This window comes from Pseudorasbora parva, chromosome 11 (assembly GCF_024679245.1).
Source record: "Pseudorasbora parva isolate DD20220531a chromosome 11, ASM2467924v1, whole genome shotgun sequence".
NCBI classification, from domain to species: Eukaryota; Metazoa; Chordata; class Actinopteri; order Cypriniformes; family Gobionidae; genus Pseudorasbora; species Pseudorasbora parva.
In genome coordinates, this window is record NC_090182.1 from 17,160,440 (window position 1) to 17,182,155 (window position 21,716).

The 21,716-nt window shown below is 36.1% G+C and overlaps 1 protein-coding gene across 2 annotated transcripts; it reads left to right on the plus strand.

The window, feature by feature from the left end:
* The first annotated feature begins 3,479 nt into the window (after positions 1–3,479).
* On the plus strand, positions 3,480–21,564 carry scyl1 (SCY1-like, kinase-like 1). Of its 2 annotated transcripts, none has more exons than XM_067457280.1 (18): positions 3,480–3,693; positions 4,454–4,594; positions 4,917–5,039; positions 5,121–5,341; positions 9,798–9,888; positions 10,016–10,171; positions 14,533–14,691; positions 14,822–14,929; positions 15,062–15,175; positions 18,041–18,196; positions 18,300–18,488; positions 18,608–18,683; positions 18,791–18,985; positions 19,455–19,573; positions 19,703–19,831; positions 19,969–20,307; positions 20,444–20,522; positions 20,652–21,564. In XM_067457280.1, the coding sequence occupies exons 1-18, from the start codon at positions 3,586–3,588 to the stop codon at positions 20,774–20,776; spliced, it is 2,628 nt and encodes an 875-aa protein (XP_067313381.1). In that variant the 5' UTR covers positions 3,480–3,585; the 3' UTR covers positions 20,777–21,564. The 2 variants fall into 2 exon arrangements, with proteins under 2 accessions (XP_067313381.1, XP_067313382.1); XM_067457281.1 differs by having other exon boundaries at positions 3,481–3,693; positions 19,703–19,783.
* Positions 21,565–21,716: the final 152 nt, after the last annotated feature.

Consider the following 21,716-nt stretch of genomic DNA (forward strand, 5'->3'; position numbering starts at 1 on the left):
TTTCAATAATAGTGGTCCATATTAAAATGTTTGAACTTAATACAAGTCATGGATTATTTGGCAAAATTGTCATTTTAAATGAACATTTATTCAAATGTTGTTCCAATAAAGCTCAATGTGCTCACTTTTAAGCTCATCGATTCCACATTCAACGTCTAATAATTCATGAACAGACTTTAACTGGTGGTTGTCACTTCAAGTTAATCTTAATAAAAAATATAATTAAAATGTTTAAAATAAACAAACATCATCTTAATGGCAACAGGGATGTGCTTAAAGGGTGCAAATTTACCCATTAAGCACAGCCAGACGTTTTGCAATTAATCATGTACTTATGTATTGAAATGCTCTTGTCATTTAAAGTAAAATATTGTGAGATTTTATTTTAACATAACATTTTGTACTGATACCAATACCATGTCCACTGAAATGTCAATGTAAACATTGGTGAGCTTATACGTTTACACTACTGTTTACAACTGTATTCACAATGTTGTAATATGGTATTCTGAAATGCTGTAATACAATGCTGACTTGGAACAGCTACTAAAATGCTATGTGAATGTACCTCTGGGTCAATGACAAGGTTTTCAAGATCTTTTTTTTAATTTATTTTTTGAAGCAAAACTGTTTTAAAATGCATTTTTATGTCCAAACCAATGTTTGATGTTGATTCATATTGGTTTTAGGCAGCATTAATTCATTATTAAACAAGATTGCTAATTTTACCACACAGAAAATGTCAGGTGATATGACCATAATATTAATTTAAAATAATATACATGTAATGTACTTAGCACTACTGAGAACTTGTAAATGAGTCATTGTAGTGTCTTAAATGCATATCGCATTGTAAATTCCCCTTACATTTTTTTATTTATTGTCTTTTTATTCCAATTCATATAAATGGCATCATTTTTTCCATAAGGAGTTTTTATTTTTGTTTTTAACTGTTAAAATGATTTGTATATACATTATATAAAGTTATATTTCTTACTTCATTTTGCAATTGCAGCGGGAACTGATGCATTTAAATGAAAATTTGCTGGTCGCACTACCTGACGTTGTGATCAATAATGATTGATATTCACAAGATGAAAATAAAAATGTCAATGCATTTTATTCTGATTTCAATTGCCTTTATTTTAATCCTCAGACCAATTTATGTTACTCAGTCATATAATAACATTTCATTAACAAGAATGGCAAAACAATACTGACAAAACCTCAAGGAAGAACACATTTAATAAATGAGAACATCTTTTATATGGAACTAGTGCAAATATTGGGTCCAGAATCTATCAATTTACTGTTTATTCAAAAGTCAAGATTAAAATAAAATAAAATAAAAACATTTGATTATACACTGTAAAAAAATGTGGTTGGTTTTTGTTGGTTTAACTTAAAAAAGTAAGTAACCTGGTTGCCTTAAAATTGTGAGTTTATTGAAATTAAAACTTTGAGTTGATACAATGAAGGAAATTAGTTTAATAAATAGAAACTCAAAATATTATTGTATCTGAACCACATAAAAAAATTGATAAATCATGAAAATAGCACTATTTGGCATGTTTCACTGCATCATCAGAAATAACACACACACAATTACCCAATATGCGTACAAAATCTTTTAATAATATTTTAATAAAGGTTGTCGAATCTCAAAAAAATTTCATTGTATTAACTCACAATTTTAATTTCAGTGAACTCAAAATTTTAAGGCAACCAGGTAACTTTTTTTCTAAATAATTTTTTACAGTGTAGATTCTTTAGAACTAGAAATGTAAAACATTTATATTATTAACATGTAATTGTGTAATTACCAATAATTCCTTGCTTTTCTTTTGGCAAGGTTATCTGCCCTTGCAACTGGATCACTTTTTAAAGGTGTCATGAAAAAATTTAACTTTAAAAAAAATTATACTGTTGTCTGAGGTCAACTAATGACGTTTGTGTGATTTTACATTCAAAAACATCCTAACTAATAAGTAATAGGCTATTTTCTACGCTAGTTTTTAAGGCTCTCTTCTGAACGCTGGGTTTTGATGGGTGTGTTACTGGATACTTGGAAATAAACGCCCACTGCTAGGATTGGATAAGATTTGCATATTTCTTAAAGGAACATTGCATAAAATTGCATTTTTATGTCGGCCGCCTTCCCTGACATTTGGAGAAGTCAAATTTTCGGACAAAAGTTTTTTAAAGTATTAAAAAATAGTTTTGAAATAGGACTGATTTTTGGTCGTTCAAACACCAAAAATAAAAAAAATCAATTCAATTTCAATAAAATGAAAAATGTTTCTTATAAAGGAGATATTGTAGATCAGTTTGATATATGACATGTATTGATTAAAATGTCTTGGTTCAATAAAGATTAAGATTTTAACATGCATAGATAGATTTTTGTATTTTGTTTAATTATGATGCCACATTTTCTTTACCCGCAATTATCTGCCAGAAAATGTTAAAATAAAACTTGTTTTATGTGAACGGTAATATATAACAGACTACAGTATTAAACAAAACATTGTTCAAACTGTACGTTTGACATTGTCAACCTAATATTTAAAATACCCAGATTTCGTTTTCATGAGGACACATTTAAACTTGATTATAGCATGTTCAATCTTACCCAACAGCTATAGCAAAAATGTGATATACGGGTATTTTAGTTTGGACGATATCCAAAACAAATAATTTGGAAAATGTTATGATTGAAGAGGAAACAAATAAGTGTACTAAAATTAACCTTTTGGCTCAAAGAACATGATAGTTACGTTATACCGGTTTCCCCTGCGTCAGCTTGAATGGAATTCATGACAACATTACTATTTATAATAACTAAAACGAATTAACTGAATGGCACGTTCAAAATGTCAAACTAGTGCTGAATGCGGAACCGCATACTAGTAAATTGTGCTATTACAACCTTTATCATATCTTGTACAACGGCAGAAACAGCAAGACTAGCTCTGCATAGCATCATAGCATAGCACACAAAAATCACAAAAATGGCTGAGGGAGGATTTGGTCACGTGAAATTTTTGTGTAATGAAAAATCCGGAAAAATCCTGTCCCCCTGTGAAATCGTGTCCGCAAGGACCTATTTTAATAGGTAATCTGTTCAGAGCCTGATTACAAATCTTACACAATCGCGTTTTGATTTTTGCTGTTTAAATTGTGTTGAAATAGTCTTTAATGTCTTACAAAGCATATGTTTCATATATTAGTATTATATAACTGAAGCTATAAGTGCTTATATAAGTAATTCAGAACATGTTTTTGCTCCCATTATAGCAATCAATTAAATGTTTTAAATAAATGTTTTGCTTGTGTACTTATTATGGCAATGATTCATAGTTTATTAGTTTATTATTTAGTTATTTTTAAACAATTAATTGTCCAGAACCATGTATAACAACTTTTGATCAGGCATTTAAAACCGCTACCAGCGGACACGATTTCACAGGGGGACAGGATTTGTCATGACAGCGGATTCTCTTCTCGGTTATCGGAATAGTTGCGCCCTCTATGGGTTCGCTGTACGTCCTACAGCAACACCGTGTGTTGGGCTGACGGGGAAGGATGTGGTCCTTTTTCGCACGGGATCCTATTAAAGACTTCAACTATGACATTTTACCAGAAAACCAAGAAAAGTCGGGCATATGGACACTTAGTCGGGGAAAGCGCAAGGTAAAATTACTTGACATGTTAATACAACGCATATAGTGTCTAAGCAGGCCGCTTAATCCTCGGTCTGAAGTTTAACTACATCCCGTTCAGCATTGAGCATTAGCGAGTAAAACAGCAATAGCGAAGTAGCATCTTAAAAACACATTTCTTTGTAAGGTTATGGTTTCATATCAAGGGTTTAGTATCGTCTGTGGCGGGATTGATTAGACAATAAGACTATTGATACAAATGTTTTTAAAAAAAGGTTTCTTTTGTCATAACCAGAGAACGTAACATTGCTGTGGCCACGTCAACAGAAACTGCAGTCACATTAAACAGCTAAAATATTATTGTAGTACGAAGCACAGTGGTTTGCATTGTTTTATTTATGTGATACCTTCTTTTTTAATGAGGTATGATAGCAGAGAAAAACTGCAATGTTGGTGTTTACTGTACACGTGTCCTGACAGGCCATATATAAAGAAATGTATCTGATCACCATTTACTAGAATTACTAGCATATATCAGTAAACGTATTAGATTGTTACTGATGCATAAATAACTATTGATCATCTTCTGATAAACATTAGAATTACAGCAGGTCAATCATCACAGGCTAGTTTAAAATGTTGTTGATTAAAGGTTGTATTAATAGCTTGGTTTACTTGCAAACTAGTCAGTCAGGACATTCTGGTTGTGAAAATTTACCTAAATTGCACTCTTCTTTTTTTGCCATATACAGATGGGTTGTAACTTAACTTGTTTCCCATTTTTATTTCAGACCACTGGTGAGCCGGTGTCAATCTTTGTGTATGAGGTTTCACAAGGAACGGAGGAGCAGACACAGCTTGCTAAAGCAGCTTTCAAACGCACAAAAACTCTCAGACATCCCAACATATTGTCCTATGTAGATGGGTTGGAGGTAAGGACCTCATATGGATGAAAGTTTATTAGTGTGATGGTGAATCATAAGGAGGTTGTTCTCTTCAAACATTGCCTCATCTTTTCTTGTGCCCTCATTTCATCTTGATTATTCAGGTTGAGGTGAGCTCTTTGTGAATGTAACCCCTTGTCAATAATAGACTCTTAGTATAAGAAATAATCCCTAAATAAAATATTTACAATCATTTTAGTCACTTTGTTAGTGGGAGATTTACTAAAACTTTTTACATTCTAGATTTATCCTCATTTTAATTAGTAAAACGCCATTTGTATTAAAACGGTCTTTTCCTTTTGGATGTCAGACAGAGAAAAGCTTGTACATCGTCACAGAGCCTGTGACCCCTCTGGCTGCACACCTGAAGGTCCAGGCGGAGAAGAGTGGTGCAAGTGATTTAGAGGTGTCATGGGGCCTTCATCAAATTGTGGTTAGTTGAAAAAAACTTTATCTATTTACTTCACATTTATTAGTTCAGTTGTAAAGTTTGCTTTCACTCCTTTCCCATCAGAAAGCTCTGAGCTTCTTGGTGAATGACTGCCATCTCAACCATAATAACTTGGGCATGTGGGCTGTCTTTGTGGACCGTGCTGGTGAATGGAAGCTTGGAGGGTTGGATCATGTGAGCTCAGACCAGGGAGACTCGATCACTTTACCACCACCTAAAGTGATCAACCCTGACCTGGAGAGATATGATCCCCCGGAGAGCCCCGGCAGTGGCGGAGAAAAATGGTATCTTGTTTTTTTTGTTTTGTTTTTCAGCCCAACTCCCTGTAGGCTATTTACAGTTTCTGACTTGAATTCAAAGATTTAGGATTTTCTACAAACACTGCACTCGTATTACTATGAATGGTAGAAAGTTCAATGCCCAATATAAAATAAGTCCTGCCTTCTAAATAAAAGCCATCTGCAATTGATAATGCCCATTGGCTGGTCAATCATGAAAGTTTTATTTGTCATGATTTGAGCTTTCAGTAGGCATGTGACCGTTTAAAATTTTCGCGTTGCGATAACTGCTGAAGCTTTTATCATGGTATATGGTGTTAGGGGTTAACAGCTTATGACCCAGGACCAGTAGTGAAGAAATGAAAACAGAGTCAGGATTGCAATTTGAATAAATTTGAGTGCTAAGAATAGTTTGCTGTTTCAAAAGCAGAAGCCAGCTTTAAGTCTCACAAGGAGTTCGTAGGCGGTGCTCACGCTCTCACCGTCTTGTTGCCTCGCCCTATTGTACATACAATTGCCCCAACAGTTATACCGTTTTCAAGGTCTATCCACGTCATTACTGCAATGTGGATGGTTCTGATTGGCTCAGAGACCATGCACAGTCATGGTAAATTTCCACTTATGTCAGTTAATCTGATGCACGTTTCCATAGACGTGTCACTTGTTGACGCTTTCACCCCGGATTTAGGCCCTTAGTGACCTTCCAGATCTGGAGCAGGCCCAGAACAACAAGTCCACCCATCTCTTAGGGTGCCCATTGTACACTATTTTAAGTTAAGTTTTTTCTGAGAAAAGAACAAAGAAGGGCACTGAAGTCATTCTTAAAAAGGGAAGATGTGTTCTGAGTTTTGCTGACCGGATACGGTGAATGTTTAATCTATCAACAAGCTCTGTTTCACCTTCGTTGCTCTGGTTGGTGTAGCGCTATCCTATCGCATGCAGAGGGAGTTTGAAAGACAACCGTTTATCCCGCCCCTCGGATTGAGCTTTGTCTATGGTGAGTTTCCAGACCAAACATCTTGATGTGGGTCTGGCTTGTCAGGGTAACACATCACACATCTTTAGGCCAGACCCTCAGTCACTCCTCAGAGACCAAATATACACTTTAGAAAACAACTGGAAATAATCATTATAATAATATAGGAAGATAAATATTGATTAAGCTTTTGATTATGAAGTTAATTAGAATATATGTACTATATACAGGTATATTGAAGTTGCAGTGGATTTAAGAATCGCCCTTTCAATGGTTTTATTACGATATTGAAATAAGCTGCAAGAAGTGTTGTTATACTAATACAGGTTTAATAACTTTTTTCTTATAAAAAAAGAACTCTGCGCATTTAAAAACAATAAAGCAATAAAAAAAAATGAAGTAAACACGTTTCAAATAGATCAAAGTACAAAATAATTTTAAAGAACACTAGTTCACTTCACAATAAAGTCTCATCAGTTAAAGTGGTCATAAATTAAGAAATACATTTTCACTTAAGCTTTTGATTTATAAAAGGTCATGATAATATAAGAATATCATGTAAGTTTCAGAGCTGAAAATTCCTTGTTAGTCAAAAAAAGCTTTTGTTGACAGTTAGCTCAGCAAACAATTAATCTGCGAATGTGCTTGCCTGTGACATCAAGAGTTCAGTGAAACGCCGCCTCAACCCGAAGAAGATGAACGCCTAATTCTGTAGCCCCACCCAATGATTTGTGCCTGGCATGTTAGATAAATAACAGGCCTACGTGGATCTAAACCGCATCGAACTTTCAAGCAATTTTAAAGCAGTTTTAATAAGCTTCCTTTGGATTCCAAAATGCATGGTTGAACTTAATTTTGAATAAAGATCCAGCTCACGTGGACATTGCATTTGTTCGCTTTATTTCACCGGATTAGTTTGTAAACGAAACTGGATTTGCAGACAGGATGAGATTAAAAAACATTGCTGTGGCTTCTGGTTCTGACAGGAATGATGCAACACAATTACGTGAGTGTAATTTATTTTAAATATATGTGACAGTATTGCGTTGTTACATTTGATATCTACTGATTATGTATGTGTCTAACTAAAAATTACTACCATGCTGTCACAGGCTTTCCATTTGAGTTGTTGTTGGTACCCTGTCGCGATAGTCGATAAATCAATTAATCGCACGATAAAAAAAGAGCTCTAATTTTTCCGGCCGCGATAATTGCCATTTGCATGCTTTTTTGTTTTTCTCGTCTCTCTCGCTGACTGCGCGCGCCTCGTCCGTTTGGTGGAGGTGTTTATACTCGACGCGCAGACCGGGTGTGGCGTGATGAGAAGTCATTCTCATGGCTCTTCGGTTGCGGAGCCACACGCAAAGTTACGAAATTTGACGTGCACAACACCAAGCGAAATGAGGTCTCGCGCACTCTGCATCAACATCATTTTTACCGCACGCACCCTCGCACTCGAGCGGACGCGCCATGTATAAATGAGGCTTAAAGCTACACGGAAGTTTGATAAATGCAAGTTAATTCTTCAGTTCAATCTTTGTGTGCTAAAAAGGCACATAAGTTCCTGTAGAGATAGCAATACACATTCTCCTTTTTTGCCAAATAAATGAAAAGCATGTCATCAATGTCTTCTCTCTTGCTGTATCAAAATATCACTTTCCTCAGAGATGGTCAAGTTCAGTTTGTGCATGATTAGGCTGATATAACAATTTTTTTTAATACTGTATCCTAAATTGTGGATAATTAATATATCATATGCTGAAGTATTTCTGGATTAAAAGAAAAAAAACAAGAACCGTACAGAACGGAAAACCGTGACCATAAAACCTTGATACGAACCAAACCGTGGGTTTTGTGAACCGTGCCGCCCCTAATATGCACCTAATACACAATCATCCATTACAGTTTTCAACCATTTTATTTATTGTTTTTTGGTACTTATTTAAATGCATTTTTTAAACAGACTGAGAGTCCATTGCTTTTATTGTTTTTGGTTGTTTTGTTCATTTGTTGTGGTTATTTGAAATGTTTTCCATTTTTGGTGTTAAATAGTCTTTAGAAATTAAAGTTTATTGATCTTTGGAAAGGTGTACCTGCATTTTAATGCCATTATCATTATTTTAGATGAAAATGGTCTCAGAACGAAAATATTATCGTTTATCGCAATAATTTCTTGGCCAATTTATCGTCCAGCAAAATTTGTTATCGTGACAGGCCTAGTTGTTAAATCATTGTCCTGCGACTCGTGATCAGAATCAAACATGTATGGTCCAGGGCTCTGTCTGTCTGATCTTAAATAGTGAAATGCGTGTGTGTGTTATGCACGGTTCACGGTTATATCCACTAACTGTACGCCCAAGTAATAAAATAACATTTCAGTTAATTACAGGTGGATGAGAGAGAAATCATTTTGTTTGTTTGATAAAGACATTTTGCGAGCCCTGTGGGCAATTCATTCTGGTAAAAAACGAGCATTTCAAGAGCTAGCCTTAAAACCAGGGTAAAAAAAAGCCTATTACTTATTCATTATGATGAACATATAAACAACACAGACATCATAAGTTGAAGTAATATATATAAGAGCCAGTTCATGACCCATTTAATGCATTTCCTAGCATTAACAGTGAGCAATAGCAACATTTTGTTACAGAAGTTATTTTGTGCAATTTTTATTCATTCCTTTACTCGTTCAAGCACTTGAGATTTTCTTTAAAATGTAAAGTGCTTTATAAATAAAATGTATAATTATTATACATTTTTATTCACTCCTTTACTTGTTCTTCCATGCGCTTCTCATTCGTGTTGATCCTGTTTACATCAGAGCGAGTGCTCATGCCTCTTTGACTTAGCATACAGTGGTGTTGTGCATTTCAACTAGATAAGGGAAAAAGTATTCTTAAAATGCACTCTAAAAATCTGAAAAATTCATAATTATTCAAAGTTGCAATTAAGTATAATTAATTGTATTCAGTTGTGTTGTAGGCACTAAAACAGTCTAGTGCTTTCTAACTATATTTTTATGTTTGAAATATGAATATTTCTGTGCCACACTTTGTTTCTTTGGTTCTTTATTAAGATCCCCATTAGCTCCTGGCATACCAGTTGCTTTTCTTTCTGGGGTCTCCTCAAAATTATCATATAGAGAGTGTGTGTGTATAATATATATATATTGTACACACATATCTATACACAACATACACACACTTACAACTTATGAAAACTCCATGTAGTCCCAACCAAATAAAACAAACAACTTAACCATAATATTATTATTAACATTATCATTCTTACTGTTATTACTATTATATCATTACCATTACCACTATTCTTATTATTATCACCATCACCACCATTATCAAACTAGACTTGTTGATGGCTACACCTATGAAAATATCCTGCCTCCACCACTGGACCTAAAATATTTATGAAAAATATGCATTTGTTATCAGCCATAGCTCATTGTTGTGCATCTCTTTATGATCTCAGGACAGGGGATGTGTGGCGTCTTGGTTGTCTCATTTGGGAAGTATTTAATGGAACTTTACCACGTGCCTCCTCGTTACGATCTCTGGGCAAGGTACCAGATCAATTTTGATTAGTGTTAACTGCAATAATAGCTTTGTTTAGTAATTTTTAATATGAAAAACAGATTAAAAGCTATGTATCCTCAGAGTCTTTTAAACATCCTTATTTACTTCTCACAGATTCCAAAGCAGTTAGTGCCGCATTATTGTGAGTTGGTGGGAGCAAACCCAAAGATTCGTCCCAACCCTGCTCGGTTTCTACTGAACTGTAGATCTCCTGGAGGCTTTATGAACAACAGCTTTGTGGAGAGCTGTCTATTTCTGGAAGAGATACAGGTATTTAAAACTCTTGTGTACTCTGTTAGCCTGTATTGTGTTGTAGTACACTGCGTTTGAAAGTTTGGTCTTTTATGAAAATACAGTAATATTTTGAAATGTTATCACAGTTAAAATAATATAAAATAAAAAACAATTCAATTTTAAAATGTACTTTATTTCTGTAATGGCAGAATCCTGAAGGATTCAGAAGTACACAATATTGGGTTCATGAGAATGAGACAAGAATATATTTAATCTTCAATGAAAAAATGCAAACAATGCAGGTTTAAAAAAAAAAATGCATTTTTAAATTTTTTAACTAGTCTAGGGCTGTCATTAACAATAATTTTGGTAATCAAGTAATAATTTGATTATTAGTAATCAAATAATATTTTTGTGGTAATAGATATAAACCAAGGGAACAATAGCCTTTAAGGGATTAGTTCACCCAAAAATGAAAATAATGTCATGAATTACTTAGGGTGACCCCGAATAGTCGAAGGTTCGATGCATTGATATACGGAGCCGGATTCGACCACCAATCTCACAGTCGAATCTTTGCGGGTGTTATGATCACGTCCTGGTGTGGGACCCTTTAAAGGTCGCTGAGCTTCACACACGTTTTCAATTAGAGTACACACCTGCGGCGGCATTCGGCGCCTGTCCGCGGTGACTCAGGAAGTTGTTTAAAATCCTGTCGCCACAGAGCGCCATTTCAAGGTTTTATATTAAATTTATATTATATTTCCCTCAAATCCTCAATGTACATACTGATTTCATCCTGTGCTACGAGATACACCCATCGTGCAAGCTCTTACTCTGAAGAGTATATTCTTCAGTTCTATCTTTGTGGGCTAAATAGGCACACAAGTTCCTGTAGAGATGGCAATACACATTCTCCTTTTTCCCCCAAATAAATGCAAAGCATGTCACCAATGTCTTCTTTCTTGTGTATCAAAATCTCATCTAGCTTTCCTCAGGTCAAGTCAAGTTCAGTTTGTGCTTGATTACATGATATACCTTTTTTTTATATACTGTATCCTAAATTGTGGATAATTAAACTATATATGATATTCTGAAGTAAATTCCTGGAGTGTTAACGATTAAAAGAAAAAACTAAAAGAACCGTACAGAACCAAAAACCGTGACCCTAAAACTGTGATCCGAAACAAACCGTGGGTTTTGTGAACCTTGCCACCCCTAATATGCACCTAAAACACAATCATCCGTTGCCGTGTTCATCCATTTTATTTATTGTTTTTGGTATTTATTCAAGTGCATTTTTTTGTAAACAGACTGAGAGTCCATTGCTTTTATTGTTGTTGGTTGTTTTTTTTCCCATTTATTGTGGATATTTAAAATGTTTTCACTGTTAAATAGTCTTTAGAAATAAAAGTTTATTGATCTTTGAAAAGGTGTACCTGCATTCTTATGCCATTATCATTATTTTAGATGAAAATTGTCTCAGAACAACAATATTATCGTTTATCACAATCATTTCTTGCCCAATTTATCGTTCAGCAAAATTTGTTATCGTGAAGGCCTAGGTGTATATGACTTTCATCTTTCAGCCAAACACAATCTGAGTTATATTAAAAAAATATCCCGTCTCTTCCGATCCAAGCTTTATAATGAGAGTGAATGGTGCAATAGATTTTCATGCAAGCAAGCAATATATAAAGCAACCATGCTTTATTTATATAGCACCTTTTAAAACTTTGTTTTACAGAATGGAAATACACAGAGAAAACAAAAACATGCATACACATATTTCTATTTGATGTTTGGAGCGATCTTGCTGGAGTATATTTATTCAACAAATTGGAAAGGTATATTGGGGTAGTTTCATGAAGCCATCTTAAAACTAATAAGAGTATATTTTCAATTCTGAATGATACAGGCAGCCAGTGAAGGGATCTGAGTTTTGGTGAAATTTCAAATTTTAGAGCGAGTTATCATTTGTGCAGCTGCATTCTAAACTCTTTGAGTTTAATAGAGATTTTTGGTAATCCAGCAAAAACAATATTGCATTAGTCAAGACGTCATAAATGCATGAACAAGTTTCTCACTGTCAGAGAAGGGGAGAGAATGTCACATACTTTGGAAATGTTTCTGAGGTGATAATATGCTGTTTTAGTAACAATGCTAATTTGTTTTTAAAATCTGAGGTGACTGTCATTACCAATAACAAGTTCCTTATCTTTGTTTAGCTGTAAAAAGTTCTGTGACATCCACTATTTTATGTTCACTATGCAGGCTGGTAGGGTGGACAGAAATGGATAGATATGAGAGAGTGAGGGGGAGATGTAAGGGAGGATTTTTCAGGCGTGACTTTTTACTGTGCCGAGTCGAAGTACTCTCAGAAGTGCTATTCTGCCATACATTATAGTTCCATTTTAACCCGCTAAGAAAAGTGGCACGTTTTATTTTGTGTCACCATACTTGGTCGTTCAGCTATTCGTGTATCTGTATTTAAATAGGGAAAACGTGGAGGTGTTTGGTCGATTCTAACTTGATCTCTGTTTGGTACCATAGTGAATGAACTGGGCTTAGTGGGCTAAGCTAAATGCTATCAGAATGTCATCGCGCGTCAGAGCGATTAAGTGCACCCACTGAGATGGGAGAGGTATGTATCAACTCGTTTTAGTTAAGGGAATAACATAGTTTAATATGAAAAAGCGGTAGAGTGTCCCTTTAAGTAGGATCTGAACCAATCTAAGACAGCACCTGAGGGACCCACCCATGTCTGTAGTCGGTTGAGTAGAATCTCATGATCAGCTGTGTCAAAAGCAGCACTCAGATTTAAAAGAACAAGGATTGCCAAGTTTCCTGACTCCAGAATAGCTTGCAAATTGTTTAAAATCAAGGCTGTTTCTGTGCTGTGGTTTGCCCAGAAGCCAGACTTAAATGTCTCATTAATGGTATTGGCATTGAGATTAAGCTCATATAGAAAAAATATCTATATTTATAACTTTTTTGGGCTTCAAAAAGAAAAAGAAAGTTTTTATATATATATATATATATATATATATATATATATATATATAAACTTTCTTTTTCTTTTTGAAGCCCAAAAAAGTTATAAATATAGATATTTTTCTTACCAAAACCAATTGCTTCGCTTCGGATGGCCTTTTAACACCCTGGAGCCATATAGATTACTTATATGATGAATGTGTTTTTTTGGGCTTCAAAATCTAAGATGATATTTACTCCCATTATAAAGCTTGGAAAAGACGAGAAGAAAGTACTATACACCTAGGATAGCCTAATGGTAAGTAAATGATTTACTCTTTTGAATAATTTTCCTTTTTGGGTGAACTTTAATGCATTTTTCCAGAACCAGGTACAAAATTTTTATGATGTATATTACGATGTTATGTTAAATTGATATGCCTTTTTCCACTGACATTCTTTGATGTTCATGATGATTTTTAAAAGGCAGCCTGAGATGGCGAACAGGAACATGATTTGTGTAGTCTCATATAACCAGACCTTCAGACTGATAGCACCTTTTGAAAATCTAGCGTTTTAGTTGATTCTGGTTAGTGCCCATTGTCACTGTTGTAAAAAACAATGGCGTTCTTCCATGAGGAAGTTTGGCATCACGGCATTTGTTTCCAGGCGGACTGTTAAAGAACACAATACATCCTGTAAAATTCAAGCAATTAGATGACGACTTTGAGACTCCTGAAGTGTTTCCAGTTAAGTGTGCCATATGCAAATGTTACACAAACAATAGTTTCAGCTTCATACGTCAAGCCCACGGACGTTTAAAGCTTAGACTATGGTTTGTGTTACATTTGCTCCACATTATTAGCTGTTTAATAATGTAGTCAAGCAAAAGACTAATGATATTAATTACTGTTATGTCCAACATTGTAGTGAGTGATGCATAAAACACATTACCATTCTAATACATCAACTTGTAGACGAGCCTGTATAATTCACTCTTCCACTTATGATTTAGATTCTGGTTCAAACATATATGGCTGAATTAAACCAGTATTTGCACTTGTCTTTGTGCAGGGTTTATGAGCTGGTGTGAGGGAGTGGCTCTGTGTACACTACATGAAGCAAGGGTGTAGAGTTATATATTCAAGTTATTTTAAGGCATGAAGTATTTTTCTTACAGGATTTTTTTTTTAAATATATAATTTTGGTGATCAAAGATGAGTTTTAAGGGATACAAGTATTGAATACAGGGGTACTTTAATGCATGTTATTGTAAAGGTTTTTTGTTTGCAAATGACTACTTTGCTTTTTTCTGTGTATTGCTTAACATTGTTTTATGTTTTTTATTAACACTTTTAAATTGTTCATATATATACTTCAGATGAGTCACCTAAATGCTTGTTTGTTTGTGTGTGTTCATGTAGATTAAAGAACCTGCAGAGAAGCAGCAGTTTTTTCAAGACCTGAGTGAGAATCTCGATTCTTTCCCTGAAGATTTCTGTAAACATAAAGTGCTGCCTCAGCTCCTTACAGCCTTTGAGTTTGGCAATGCTGGTGCTGTCGTTCTCACACCACTCTTTAAGGTGATAGACATTTTTGGTATTGCATTGACTCCAATACCCATGTTGTACATTATGTACAGAGAAAAGCTAGCATCTTAACTGATAAGCAGCAAGTTCCTTTATTACCAATTTGATATTTTGTTTGCGCTAGGTAGGGAAGTATTTGTCAGCTGAGGAGTACCAGCAGAAAATCATCCCAGTCATAGTGAAGATGTTCTCTTCTACTGACCGTGCCATGAGGATACGATTGCTACAGCAGGTATACATGACTTCAGTGCCTTTTGTAGAGTTTCTACATTACATTTAGTCAAACAAAAGTCTAATCCCAACTCTGACATTTTCTCAATTCTAAATAAATTATTGTTTTTCTATTTGTCTCCCCTTTTATCAGATGGAGCAGTTTATTCAGTATTTGAATGAAGCAGCAGTTAACTCCCAGATTTTTCCACATGTGGTTCATGGTTTTACAGACACAAACCCTGCCATTCGAGAGCAGACTGTAAAGGTAATTTGTATGTTCCGCTTCTCTCCTGTTTTGACAGTCAGTGTTACTGATAGTGGCATACATTTATGCATTTAAATGAGTGCTTTCAATCTAAAAAATGTATTAAAAAAATTAACTAGGTTAATCACAAGTTTTTAATATGTTATAATATAATAATAATGTAATAATTTCACAGTTAATCTCCAAATGAATGTAAATAACATAAATAAAGTAGCCTGTATTTAAAAAACTTGTGTTAATGGCATATTTTTATGAATGAAGGCCAGTATCACTGATGCTTATACATTTACAGATGTCTCAATGAAGTTGATTTTGAATTTTAAACAATAATTATAGCCATTCAATATAACAGTGTAATTGACATTTATTAGGCTTAAAAAATATAACAACTTTTAGTTTAAGTGAACTTAATGATAAAAAAAAAAAAAAAAATTATATATAACGCACTTTTCGTTCCGAAGAATCTGAGTGCAACAATGGGAAAAATAACAAAAATTAAAAATCTAGAATAATACAAACAATCAACACATAAAAGCCTTTCTGAGCAGAAAAGCTCTTCAGTTCTGCTTTAAACTGGTCCAGGCTCTGTACTGCTCTCAGCTCACTGGGAAGGTGGTTCCAAAGCCGCGGTGCAGCCGAGCAGAAAGCTCGATCTCCCATGGTACGAAGCCTGGTGGTGGGGACTTGAAGAAGCAGGTGGCCTGATAATAATACTAATTCATTACATTTATATAGCGCTTTTCTAGGCACTCAAAGCACTTTACATAGAAGGGGGAATCTCCTCAACCACCACCAATGTGCAGCATCCACCTGGATGATGCGACGGCAGCCATATTGCGCCTGAACACTCACCACACACCAGCTGATTGGTGGATAGGAGACCGAATGATGAAGCCAATCATTATATGGGGATTATTAGGAGGCCATGATGGACAGGGGCCAGTGGGCAAATTTGGCCAGGATGCTGGGGTTACATCCCTACTCGTTATCAAAGGACATCCTGGGATTTTTAACCACCACAGAGAGTCGGGACCTCGGTTTAATGTCTCATTCGAAGGACGGTGCTCATTGACAGTATAGTGTCCCCATCACTATACTGGGGTGTTAGGACCATAGACCGTAAAAAATATGGACGACTCGACATCATCCGTTTCCGATTGTCAGATTTGAAGTTTTTAGGCGGCCTGCACGGCGCGGACATCTTGGGACCGAGTCTGCACAGTAGCGATTTCGGGACGGGAGTTGAGCAGTAGAGCGCAGGAAGTAGAGCAGGAAGTACAGCTGCGATATCAAAAGCCCGCCCACACTCTCGCAGATGCAGAACAATTAATTCTGTTGGTGTGAAATAAACAGTTATGAAAATGTAGAAATTAAAGCTAAAGCTCTAATCTGCTTCCAAAAATTCCGAAAAAAGTCCATTAGTGCCTCAGTGACAACTTCACTCAGAGAAGACGTTGATCTCAGCTGTCAATCATGAGGTCACACCCCCCTTTTTTATGGCATCAAATAACTGACTAAAACTAAACTTATGTTAAAAACGAACACTTGAAATGAAATCATCGTGATGATAACTGCCTTCAGTGACATAAACTAACTTTGGGGAAAAAATATTTGAAGTGTAATTTTATTGTTTAGTTTGCCTCGCGTCCATTAGAAAACAAACCCAATATAACACGCTCAGTCAGAAAGGTAGGACTGAAACCACTGCGGTGCTGCTCCAACTGTATTGTGGAGGCGGTCCAGGAGGATGGTATGATCCACGGTGTCAAATGCCACTGATAGGTCGAGGAGAATGAGCAGTGATGGTGATCCTTAAAACAACTTTAAAAAATCCTCACATAAACAAATAATTAATGTCATATTTACCTGTGCCCTGTGAAATTATACAGAATTTGAATAGTTAAATGCAGACTTCCCTGCATAAATCATACATTAAATATAGATGAATCCTTATTAAAGCTACAAAAGTTCATTAGTCAAGAGCAGTGAGTAATTTTCTGTTACCTTTGTTCTTTGACTAACATTAGTGGCTTCAGTTCATGCTTTCCATGGGAATTGAACCGATGTACTTGCCGTTATTAGTTTAGTTATGTTTATTAGACTTTAAAGGTGCACCATGTAGTATTTTTGCAGTAAAATATCCAAAATCCAGTAGGCCAGTGTTATATATTTTTTTCAGTTGAGTGCTTACAATATCCCAAATGTTTCCAACTATTTGTAAATTGTGAGAAAATTGCTATTTTAACTAAGGACCCGGACGTATCAGCATAGCGTTTGAGGGAGTCGCCTGTCAATTGCGTCATATCTGCGTTACCCTCAGTTTTATTTGGCAGAAGCGCCAAATAAAAATATTTTCCCTTTTCTCTTAGCAGTGTGAACATGTCACAGCAGCGCCGAGCAAACGCACAGAGTAACGTCATAACACAATTTTAAACACACTTAAATGTATCTAATATGATAAACAGAGCTGCATTACCTCATAAACATGACCAGAAAAACGGAAGTAGTGCGCAACTGTGTCCCGTCATAATAAAAGTCCCGGTGTTCGCAAGGCGGGTATTTGTGTAATAATCGCTCCAGCAGCCGTGCTCAGCTCCTCAACACTCGCTCCTGCTCTGCTTCATACTACAGTAACGTTAATAACCGCATTCTTGAACATGATTTCTGCCCGAGTCCTATTTTCCACCGGCTGTGAGGTGAAGATCACATGTCCCAAGATGCTGCGCTCAAACTTGGCATCATCAAACTACGCCTTTGTTTTGGATAGGTGACCTCTAGTGGACGGAAAGTTGCATAGTGCACCTTTAATATGTTTTATATTACTTTTCTATTAATGTCTTCTCTTGTAATCTCTTGTTCCTGTAGTCTATGCTTCTGTTGGCCCCTAAACTGAATGAGACCAATTTAAATCAAGAGTTGATGCGTCACTTTGCAAGACTGCAGGCCCGGGACGATCAGGGCCCCATCCGCTGCAACACCACTGTTTGCCTGGGCAAAATTGCCCCCTACCTCAATGCTGCGGTAACTTCAACTAACAACCCATAAACGTCTATTTGCTCAGGCATATTTCTTTCTCTGAATTACAATCTTGTGTTGTTTTTCCTTTGTTGTTGTTTTTAATCAGATGCGTCAGCGTGTATTAATCTCTGCATTCTCACGGGCAACTAAAGACCCGTTTCCTGCCTCACGTGCAGCAGGCGTGCTGGGATTCGCTGCCACCCATCAGTACTATAGTGTGGCTGAAAGCGCCAATCGTATCCTGCCCACACTGTGCACACTAACCATGGATCCAGACAAAAACGTCAGAGATCAGGTAATGCACTGCAGGAGATGAGGTGCACAATCACAGTATCTATTTTTATGTTATGTGGTTTGGGTTTATAATCCATCATTTTTGAAAATTACAATTCATAAAGTGTTTTTGTCCTGTAGGCATTCAAAGCCATAAAAAGTTTCCTCACTAAGCTGGAGACGGTTTCTGAAGACCCTTCTAAACTAACTGAAATAGGTATAGCATATTTTGTCCCTTATCATAAAGGGATTGTACACTGAAATGCTAATTTTCAGTAATCTCAAATTATGTAATGTTAAGGTGACTAAATGGTTAAATTGCAGAGAAGGATGTGACTGCGTCAGCACAGACAGGAGGGTCAGCTTCTACATGGACAGGATGGGCGGTAACAGGCGTCTCATCTCTCACCTCCAAACTCATCCGAAATGCTCCGGCTGGTTCGGAAGCACCGCCTGCTGAAAACAGCACCGCATCTCTACCTGCTGCTGGACCAGTAATAGCAAATAATGCAAACAAAGGTATGCAACAAGATAAAAAATTATTTCTCATTTCGAAGACTGTGTCCTCTGAAGGTCGCATTTATCGGCTGCATAGGTCATCGAGGATGTCTCATTTCAGAACAGAGTGACCTCCCGGAGGACGCAGCCTTCAAAATGAGACACAGCTAGTGTGATAAAGAAAGTGGAAAGAAGATTATCATGGGAGTAAATATTGAATGGGAAGAACATAAGTTATATAGCAGGTGCTACAAAACGTTTTTCGAATTTACATGTACTTTTCATTATAAGATTTTAAAATACATTATGTATATTTATGTATGCAAAAATCACTGAGTTACATTTTACATATGAAAAAGTCTCTTCGTGTGATTTTTATTATTCAGTAATCACTTTTCAATAAGAGATTTTAAAGTATGATTTCAGATTTACAAATCAACAAACTAATTAGTTATTTTATAACCTAGTCAAATTCCTCTTTTCCTTTTAGGCCCAGAAATGAGAACACCGATTTCCAGTGCATGTAGGATCCAATCAGAGACACTGAATGAAGAAACAGTGGAGCCAGATGGAGATCGATGGGATGATGAAGATTGGGGAAGCCTTGAGGTGACTGATGGTTATTCAAATTATGCAAAATCTAATGTTTTTTCATTGCTTGACCTTTTATAAAATGAAAAGTTAGCATACATATGAATACTGAGAAATTTGAATAATTCCTTATCTGTGTGCCCACAGGACCCTGACAAAGTACAAACAGATCCAGACGATTTGCATTCTGATTGGTCGGCAGTATCCTCAACACAGAAGAAAAGCAATGTAGATTTAACATGCATGTCTTTTACTGAAACACACACACATATACAGGTGTATATATGGGTGTGTGTGCAATGAAATACAATGCTGACAATTGACATTTAAAAAAAACGAATTATTCAAAATTCACGTCTTATAACGTCAATAAATTATGTATTACAAGATACACACTTGCTATCTTTCCATAGGTGGGTCGAAAGTCTACTGAGGCAGTGAAGAAGCAGAGTTCTGATTGGAGCTCAGGCTGGGATGCTGACGACAGCTGGTCTAATGAGAAAGATGCAGATGGCCAGGGTCAAAGTTCACCTGCTGATGAGGGCTGGGGTAACGACTGGGATGATGAAGGTCTAGCTGAGAGTTTTAACCCAACACCTCGAAAAAAATCCTCAACGGGGGATCCAAAGAGCGCCTGTTTAAGCTCTGCACAAGAAGGGGTTCGATTGGCCAGTGATTATAATTGGGATGGAGTAGAAGGAAAATCAACAACACCTGATCTGTTCTCAAGTGTGTCACAACGAAGTACTATGGTAAGGCTCTGGTGGAGGAGATATAGGTCGTATTTTATATTCTATTATTCTAAAGGTGATAGAACTGGAATGCACTTCCAGCCCAGTTTAATCTCTGCATGATACTGAAAAAAAGATGTGTGTTTTTGGTCCACAGAAGTCTGATGGCTGGGATGCAGACAGTGCAGGTGACTGGGGAACAGAAGAAAACTGGGAGTCACTGGATGCAAATCAGGGTCAGACATATTTAGTTTCTCCAGGTTACATTTTGAAGCATATTTCATTAATTCTGATTCATTCTTGTTTTTTCAGTTAGAGAAAACAAAGTAAAGCCCAAATAACCACACTTTCTTTTGCTCCCTCAGGTTTAAGTAAAGCAGAATTAGCAAAGAAGAAACGAGAAGAAAGGCGGAAAGAGCTGGAGGCCAAACGGGCAGAGCGCAAGGCAGCAAAGGGTCCTCTCAAACTGGGTGCACGCAAACTAGACTAAGCACTGGCGGTACATCAGATCATTGACTATTTGAAGATGAAGGGACTACGAGATTTTAAAGAAACATTCCATGATGTCAGAGGCCTCACAGCTCTCTATATGTTGGGCAACTTGGAAGAACTGAAATTCTGTCTGGGAAACAGCCGACACCATAAACTATGATATTCCTTTACTCTCCTCACAGTACTATGATTTTTATATTACACAATATCATAGTTTACTGAGTGTGCATGAACTCACTGCTTTGAGATGGATTAGGATTCGAGGGAAAGTTGAACAATATAATCCTAGATATCTTTGGATGTATGATTAAACATCATTATACATTAAATATGGACCGCTTTGCCCTGAATGTGGACTTAGAGGACTTTTAAAAATGGATGATGCAGAGAAACTTAACATGCTGTTAATGTAATCCTAGGTGGGACAATGTCATTACTAGCGCATGTATAAACACAGATTAATATTTTCAAAACAAAGGATTCACTGGATGAATACATTGCAACTCATGAAAGGCATTTTGTTTTTGTCTGTTTGCCATATGACAGGGTGAGGTGGATGTTCCTGTTATTTCTGGGTTGTGCCTTCTTTTTCATTCCTTGTTGGCAGTACTTTTTATTTTGTAAAATAAACTAATCAACAGATGATTTTGTTTTTAGTTAATGAGACAGTCTATGAGATCTGGTGCAATATTTTCAGAAGGGGTAATTCATGTACTGTACACACATGTAAAATTCAGCTTCATATGTATGATAATAAAGAGTTACAGTCTTTGGATATGTGCTATATACCCAATTTTGTTGTTTGGTTGCTATGTTATAGAATTTAGTCTGGCAAATAATAACAAAGACCTGACTTGGGGCTGTCCAAACTATTGGTTATTGAAAATAGAACAATCTTCAAAATTTGCAGTGACTAAATCGGGAAAAAACATCCTGAA